The following is a 9,187-nucleotide window of genomic DNA, read 5'->3' on the forward strand; positions in this document are numbered from 1 at the left end:
GGACAGGTTGGGTAAGATTGAGACTGAGGTTACACAACTCAGGACAGCTTCAGAGAGAACTGAGCAATTTGAGACCGTTGTAACCGACAGATTGGGGAAAATTGAGGCTGAGGTTACACAGCTCAGGACAAGTTTAGTGGTGACTGAATTGGTGGGAATGAGTGATCAAGCAAGCGGTCCTAGCTTGACCAAAATCAACAGTGGTCCTAGCACCAGCAAAAAAGGCACTGCTCCAACAAAGAAAAAGGTAACTACTAAGAGAAAGAGTTAAAAGATGTTGAAAGCTTGGAACTAGGCGATGGAATGTAGGTCTTTGAAGCTAGGTTGTTAGAACTTGGAATGAGGCGGTAATATGTATTTGAAACTTGTCGTTTATGTAATCACTATATTTAATGTAATATGTATTTGGAAGTTTGTATGTTTATTATGGATTTCAAACTTGGCGTTTATGTCTATTCTCTATTTTGAACATGAAACTTGTATGTGTAATTTGTAATTGTACGTGTTTGTCAACAGGCTGTAAAAAACCAAGAGTTAAAGACTGCTGATTCGTGTGTCAATTTACCTCGTGCAAAAGTTACTCAATCATCAGCTAGTGATCTTCGTATGGGTACACAAGAGTTTTTGGAAAGTTGCATGAAGAACCTTCCATTAGACACATTTGTGAAAGGTTTGAATCCTTCTCAAGCTAAAGTCGAAGATTCATTGGATTGGTTGGAACTTCCTAAATCATTGAAGAAGCCAACAGATTCATTGGAACTTCAAAAATCATTGAAGAAGCCAGCGGTCCGATTAGATGACCGAGATATAGAGCTAGACGGCGAAAATTTCCCTGATCGCTGCTTGGTGTTTGTGCATCCTTCAGATTTTAAGAAGATGCAGGACTGGCAAGATACACGAACGTATGTTATTCCTTTGTATATATCATTCGGTTGATTTTCTTAATAATTGACATCTCTACCATTGTATTTTGTTTACAGAGCTATACAGATTGGTCCTTCTATGTTAGACGGTGATCTAGCCAGACGTATTATGTCTGCCAGCAGTTGGCTTAAAAACTACGTAAGCATTCGACTGGTTATTTCTATAAAATGTTACCTATTATATTACTGTATACATTACAGATTTGTCTTCGTTTTTGTAGGAAATTGATGCTATAATGTATGTTTTCCGGGAAAGAACAACATTGAAACGATGGAACGTAGATCGTGTTGCTTTCATGACATGCGTCTTCAGCGACCTCATTGCTAAGGATTACCAGAATTTCTGTAAGGGAATTAAAAAATACACTATGGATCCATTACTACTGCAATACGGTAAAGGTGAACTGCCTTCCCATGGAAGAACACAAATGTTGTGGAATGTCGATGTGGATCGGATGTACGTTCCTGTCTGGGTCAATTGCAACCATTGGATTGCTTTATGCATCAGTTTTGTGACTAGGAATATCCAGGTGTTTGACTGCGGGGGTAAAAAAAAAATCAAGGAAGTGGAAGCTTTCGCGCAGCTTATTCCTCGGATTGTCAAGGCCGTGCAGTCATTGACAATACAGAAGCATCTCCACATCACTCCGTACAATGTTTCCTATGTACCTATGAGTGGTCTTAACCGACTTCAATGTCATTGTGGTGTGTACACTATAAAACACATCGAATGCCACGTGCTTGGGTTGGACATATTTATGGTGAATGATGAGAACATCTGGGGAGCTCGGATAAAGATTATGTGGGATCTATGGGAAGCAGCTAATGATCTAGAACTGATTGAGAGGATGTCAAAGTATGAACCTATTAAGTGTAGTAAGCCTGCCGAGTATGTTGAGATTGATGATTTATGATTTATTGTTGGTTATGCTTTTTTAAACTTATTTTGTAATGATTTTAGGAGTTTGTGTTTTAATGGTTTTTTTCTATATACAGTACTTGATCTTACAAAATGAAAGACAACATTAACAATTGCGAATCCGGTAAATCTAAGTAGATCGATCGATCTGTTCCATTACGCTCGTTCGGCAAAGCTCGATCACATTCGGATCGATCGATCTGTCTCTCGAATCGATCGATCCCGAACCCTGAGCATTATGCAGAACAAACAAAAAACGCGCAGCATCTTTTGATCGACCTGTTCCAGTACGCTCGTTCGGCAAAGCTCGATGGCTTTCAGATCGATCGATCTGTATTTTGGATCGATCGATCCCGCACCCTGATAAGTCTATTTTATGGTTTTCATCGGTTAAATCCGGTTTAATACCCACTTAAATTGAACCGGAATAACACGATTTTACTCATAAAATCGTGATTGTGAGATCAAAACCTCACTTTTATCTTCTTTCCCAATTTTTTCTTGAGAGAATGGAATCAAAACCCCCTTCATAAATCATATCTCTCTCGATTTAACTCCGATTTGGACGATTCTTGAGCCTAACCCACACGATTTCGTGAGATAATTCCGAATCTACCACTCTTTCGGTCGATCTGTGAAGGTATGAAACTCTATCTCCACTTTTAGGGTTACTTATTTTATAAAAAAATTCCGAAAATTGGGAATTAATAGAGTGAGATTACTGATGCTGTAATGTTAGTTGTTGAGTTGCATAGGTGTTGAATCATTGTCCATGTCAATTTACTCAGTTTTACATTTGAGAACTCATTTGTTAAGGTTTGTGTGCAGAAAATGGTGAAAAAAGGAATACCGAAAAAGACCAAGGAAACAGCTGCTTCGACCTCAGCGCAGCCCGAAAGTGATGAGCCTCGGGAAGCAGCCCCTTGGCCTCGTGACCCATTGACTCCATTCTCTAAACTCCCTACAATTCATAACCGACAAATCTCAAGTAAGAAGGAGTTGAGAGAACTTGCATCCTACGCACACCGCGATTACTATGCTGGTTGGAGTGATTACCACTGCATTCTCTACAATGGTTTGCAGCGGATGAGATTTAAACCAACAAAGTTCATCTGCGATTACACTACAAAGGAGTTGGGAATTGTGCGGGATGTCAAAAAGATGTGGAAAAACATGGGACTTGGGACTCTTGGCTACAATCCACAACCATTATATCCAGACTTGGTTATACAGTTTCTCTCTTCAGTTGAGTTGCACTACAAGTCCGAGGTAAACAAAGTTGCTAGCGAAGGTAAACTTACATTCCTATGTAGAGGACTGCTTTATGAGATGTTTATACACGAGCTGTGTATACTATTCGGATTTGAGACCCGACATGAGGCATGCTCTTTACCCAAGTTCCCTTGTGCTTACTTGTTGTGGAGCCAGATTGCAGACAGTTCTTATGTATCTCGGGAAGCTAAACTTGCAATGCTCAGAAACCCGGTCTTGCGAGTGGTAGCAAAATATCTGGGTCATCTTCTACTAGGAAAATCAGAAGCAGGATCAGTTACTGAAGATGAAGCGCAGCTTATTCACTACGGGCTGCCATTAGCTCTCAGGCCGACGTATGGTGTTGTAGATGAACCTCCAGCAGAGCTTTCGGTAAACATGGGAGCATTGTTTGCTCAGATGTTGTTTGAAAGGAAGTTTAGGGGTCTTCGTCCTCTTGACAGGAAGCCTTTGGATGAGTCTATTGGCAGTCTACTTACTCGGATCTTCATGCACCATGGTATTGATCTTTCGGATACTCCTTGTGTGGATACGGTTGACAGATTTGATGCCCAGTTCTTCCTAAACACCAAGATCCTTCATTCTGGTACAATTTACCGTTTTACCATGCCTGATGGGACAATCCTTCACTGCAAGCTTCCACAACCCGCTATCACATCTCTGACGTCTGTGGAGAACATGGAATTCATGCCTCCTGCTGAAGTTCTTTACACGCCTCCTCCACCAGCTTCAAAACGTCGTCGTGGTTCTTCTTCTTCTGGTCCTGCACAGACACAATGTGAGGATGACACCATTCCGGATATCTCAGTCGATCATACTCCAAACCCTTCTATGGAGTATTTGTTACCACCATATACTGGTCAGTTTGATTCTGGAGCACCACCATTAGATGGTACACAGCAGCAGCAGTTCGCATGGACTGCCGATACATTAATCAAGCTCTCAACGATGATGCAGACTGTGTGGGGTGCACTCGCAAAGATTAGATGTCCACCTACTCCTTCCTGCTGCCGCGCTCCAAAGACTTCAGAGGCAGCTGATATGACTAGAGACGACGCAGAAAATGAACCATCTGATGAAGCAACCGATGAAGAGCGAGGTTCACGCCTCCATAGGAGCAGACGAGCACCAGGACAGAGTAGGAGCTGCAGTCCTGACGACCACCAATGATCAGTATCAGTTATATCTTTCCATTGTATTCCACCGGTTTTTTAAGTTTTCTGCGCATTTCGAATTCGGATCTCGATTGTTTGCATGTTTTATTAGTCCAGTTTGGATTATAACTTTGATTAATTATATAACCTATGGTAAGTTATCATTCTATTAAGTATAGTCATGTAGGAGAGGATAAATGGAGGTTTTTATCATATTCTCTCTATTTTGCTGAGTTAAATTCGGTTCAAATAAGATGTATCAGAGTATGGGATCGATCGTTCCAAACAGGCAACCGATCGATTCATATTGCCGATCGATCGGTCCATATTTTCGATCGATCGGTCGGGACGAGATCGAGCTTTGCCGATCGAGAGAACTATACCAGGTCGATCAAAAGATTGTCCGTGTTTTTGTTTGTTTTGCATATTGATCAGGATCGACCAATGGATCGACCGTTCAATATACAGATCGATCGATCCACACTTAGTGGACATCACAGTTTGTTTAAGGGATTGATTGAATCAGATCTCCTAACCAAGTTAATACGGCATGAAGATTAAACAAAGTCCTCCCAAACTGAAACAAAGTTACTAATATTCAAGCAAATATAATCTGAAAAACTGAAACAAAGTTGTCACAAACAGAAACAAAGTTACTAGAAATCAAGCAAAAGAAGTTTGTTAAAATTTCACTAAATTGTGAAGAACACAGCAAACAAATCCACTATATTGGCATCTTGCAAGTTGCTCTATTATGACCACCAAGACCACATCTACTGCACTTACGAGACTGACCCCCCTGTGATCCTTGTGATGATCGGATTTTGTCTTCAACAGTTTCATATCTGCGTTTTCTATTTCTTCCAAGAGATCTTCTTGTCTCAGGCGGTAGCACTTCAGAATTTTCCACAACTTGTGGGACAGACCAACCATCTTCAGGAACTGAAATGGGATTTATGCTTTCTTGATAAGCTTCTCTCCAAGCTCCCGTGGTATACAAAAAATCAGTCAATGTATATGGTTCTCTACCAACAAAGAAACCAGCTTTTATTGCGTGTCTACAAGGGATTTTCGAGAGGTCGTACTTCCCACAAGAACAAGTCCGTTTGTCCAAATCAACAAAGCAGTCAATTGTATCGCCTTTAACAAGCAGCTGGCTATCGGTTACAGGGTAAACTGCGAAAGTTTTCCCCTTTCCAATTCTCCTATCAATCTTTTCCTCCACATCTATGGTCAAACGGTGGGTGTGCTTTGAAATCAACTTCTTACGCTTAAAAAACCAACGTGTCAGCATTTCTCTAATACTGTCCAACAAAGGAATTACGGGAAACTCTCTCGGCGAACGCAACGCAGAATTTATCGACTCTGCAGGATTGTTTGTCCTAATGTCATACCTGTATCCATGAAATTGACATCTAGCCCACTTTCTGACATCTGCTTCCATAAGATACGTTCCAATTGCTGGACTGATATTGCAAACATGAGCAAACGTCTTCTTGAAATCAACCACTCTATAAGCCTTTGAAGCCTTAGAAATCAACCCAGCTAATGCCTTCCCCTTGAAATATGATATCACATTATTCAACAAATGATGAATACAGATACCATGTCTCGCTAGGGGATACACTTTCTCCACTGCCTTCGCTATTGACACTTGTCTATCCGAAATAAAAGCCAAACCATTATCATCAGCAACAACAACTTTTAATTCTCTCATAAACCATTCCCAAGACTGCTCATTCTCAGAGTCTACTATCCCAAATGCAATAGGATATAAATTTGAATTTCCATCTATAGCAGTTGCAACCAGTAGCACCCCTTTGAATTTACTCTTCAAGAATGTTCCATCGACAACAATGACACGCCTCATGACTGTGTTAAAGCCTCTGATCGATTGACCAAACGCTATAAACAGATATCGAAATCTACCATCGACGTCAGTCTTGTAAGAGGAATGTGTACCCGGATTGGCCTCTCGCAGCATGTGCAAATATTTTGGTATTTTCCCATAACTTTCCTCTGGAATACCTCTAACAGCGTTGACTGCATATTCACGGGAATCCCATGCTAAAGATTCAGAGATCTCACATCCATAATCATTGCGCATAATCTGAACAATATCTTTCGCTTTAGGCCCTTCCTTGATACCTTCATATTTATGCATTATCAGATTGCCTATCGTTTTCGCTGAAGCTGTCCTTCCGGCACTGGTTTTGTTTGAAGGTGCGCAGGAATGTACACCGACATACTTCTTAATAATAAAATATGTGGAGCCCTTCAAACACTCAGCTCGAGCACCCCAAAAGCACACCTTATCAGCGCATCTAATACACCAAACTGATTTATTGGAGTTGGTAACTGTGTAGTGAAAGTTATGCTTCATTGCACATAACTCAAACCTCGCTTTCAAAACTGTTTTGTTGAGGAAAAGATCTCCCGTCTTAACCAATTCGACCACCTGACTCTTTGCCAATTTTTCTCTGTTTTCTTTTTCAGCATTGATCTTCTCAGCATCATCATCATCTCCTTCAACCTCGTCTTGCTTCATTTTTCCTTTCTTCTTCTCGTTATGCTTGTCAGCATCATAATCATCTCCATCAACTTCACTTTGCTTCATCTTCCCTTTCTTCTTCTCGTTATGCTTAGCCCCCTTAACAGTATTTGAAGCGGTCCCAATGTCACAAGGATTTCGCTTGTTCTCTTCACTAGTACTTGCATCAGTTGGCATCTTATTAAGATCAATGTCGATCTTATTTGGATTTCCTTGCTTTGCTTTATAGCTGACACACAATTGAGTTGACTGATGCTTCTTACAAAACCCTAGAAAATTTTGAACTTGCCTTGAGTTTCCAATGATCACTGGTGGACAATTTGATGAATTGATCAATCCAATAGGAAGGTAACTCAACTCCAAATCAGCATCTGTTTCTTCAAAACCAAAATCCTCTATAACAATTTTCTGTAACTCTTCCAGAGAAGACTTCAATTCCAAAGCAAGTAACCTTCCCCCTTTCTTTTTATCAACATTAAAACTCCAACCTGAAGATACAACCAATTCCCAAACACCACATGAAGCATAGACATGAATCATGGTAGAAATAATGTGAAAATTTTGTGAAAATTTTGTGAACAATCAATGGAATATAGAAGACGGCTAAGAAGGTTGCCAAGGTATTTTTTGTCGTTTTTTTTTTGTTCTTTTTCGTTTTTTTTTTTTTTTTTAAAAATCGATTTTTAAAAAAAAAAATAAAAGTGAATATTCTCAAATATTTTGTTTCCATATTTTTAGGAACTGATTTCTTATCCGTAGAATACAACTAATATGTAGAAATCAATTTCTACAGTTTTTTAGAATTATAGTAATGTTTAGAATTTGATTTCTACATGTTTTAGATTTATAGTAAATCTGTAGAAGTCGATTTCTACATGTTTTAGAATTAGATTAATGTGTAGATTTTGATTTCTAAGAATTTTAGAATGGTAGGTTAAGCGCGGAATGTGTATTCTACATATTTGTAGAATACTCCTATTTACGTAGATCACGTATTCTAAACATTGTAGATTCAATGAAAAAAGTAGATTTCGTTTTCTACTTCGTAGAATGTCATTTCTACTTTTTTTAGAACATAATCTGAAATTTATAATTATAACTTTTTTATAACTGGAAAATATACCATTAAGTTCATATAGGTATTTTAACAAATGTTACTATTTTTCCAAATTTTTTTTGTTTGTAAAACTATTTATTAAAATTATTTTCATAAATATTAAAGGGTATTATAGGAAAATATGACACAAAATATAGATTAGTCTAAAGGGACATAGTTACTATTTTTTTGCTCTAAAAAAACAGTTTTCCCAACAAAATATTGCACCAGGAAAAAAAAAATCCACTAGGAATAACAAATTTATTTAATTTTCATATTACAGTCATCTCTGTCTCATTCATCTTCATCCCATATCTCATTTATTACTTTTGTGTTTACTATTTGGAGCCACTATAGTTGGTTCTATTCAGTAAGTTTTTAAGTTAATAATTTCGACGTAAGTTTATAACTAATAAGAGAATTTCTAATTCAACATTTTTTTCTTTTTTTTTTTGTGTTCACCCAACTTTATTTTTACTTTAAAATAAAGTTTAGAGTAGAAAAATGCTTTAATCTCATTCCACACTTTATTTTATAATAGAGTAAAAATAAATTTGTATATATTTTTTTTTAATTATATTTTTCACTTCAAAATGAAATTGGATTAGAACAAAACATATTTTATTATGAAGTTACTACATTTTGAAAGAAAATGTAGAATTTTACATTAGAGATGATCAAACAACTTGCAAAGGTGCAAACTATATCATTTTCACGGACGCATAGGTGTAAAAGAGTAGTTGAAATGTTAATGTCACATTCACTAATTATGAGCATACATGTTGACTCGTGAATACAATTATTACGCACCTACTGTGAATAAGTGCGTATATGCTGAAATATATTGCAAAGAAAACATATTAGCTATTTGCTGTAAAGAAAACATATTAGCATTGTTGTAAAGGAAACATATTAGCTATTTATCTCTTCTAGCCAGAAAAAAATGTCTTACCCGTGACGCCATAAAGTGAATGCTCCAAATATTCGTTGCAGTGGTTCCTTTCATTGCCACATAATTACGTGAACGTGGTATAAAGAAAAGGAAATATAAGACACAAGTGATACTTTGTTGGAATTTAAATCGTAAACTGGAATCTCATATCAACAACAAAAGCAAGAGATCTATTGATACAAGAAGCGATTAACTGTTTTTTTTTGCTTAGAACATCTCCAAAAACGAACTCTATTTTGAAAATTTACAAAACTTTATATTTGAAGTTTAAATGTGTTATTCTCCAAAAGCAAAACTTCAAACATAATTTCAAAATTATT

The 9,187-nt window shown here is 37.6% G+C and overlaps 1 protein-coding gene and 1 long non-coding RNA gene across 2 annotated transcripts; one reads left to right on the plus strand and one right to left on the minus strand.

The window, feature by feature from the left end:
• The first annotated feature begins 1,024 nt into the window (after positions 1-1,024).
• Positions 1,025-1,277, plus strand: LOC125576628. The gene is made up of 2 exons (XR_007315056.1): positions 1,025-1,062; positions 1,145-1,277. It is a non-coding gene; the product is annotated as an uncharacterized LOC125576628 (long non-coding RNA).
• Positions 1,278-4,992: 3,715 nt separating this feature from the next.
• Positions 4,993-6,816, minus strand: LOC106365237. Its single transcript, XM_013804688.1, has one exon. The coding sequence runs from the start codon at positions 6,814-6,816 to the stop codon at positions 4,993-4,995; it is 1,824 nt and encodes a 607-aa protein (XP_013660142.1).
• Between the last annotated feature and the right edge of the window lie 2,371 nt (positions 6,817-9,187).

The sequence above is a fragment of the Brassica napus genome, chromosome A1 (genome assembly GCF_020379485.1).
Source record: "Brassica napus cultivar Da-Ae chromosome A1, Da-Ae, whole genome shotgun sequence".
Classification (NCBI taxonomy): domain Eukaryota; kingdom Viridiplantae; phylum Streptophyta; class Magnoliopsida; order Brassicales; family Brassicaceae; genus Brassica; species Brassica napus.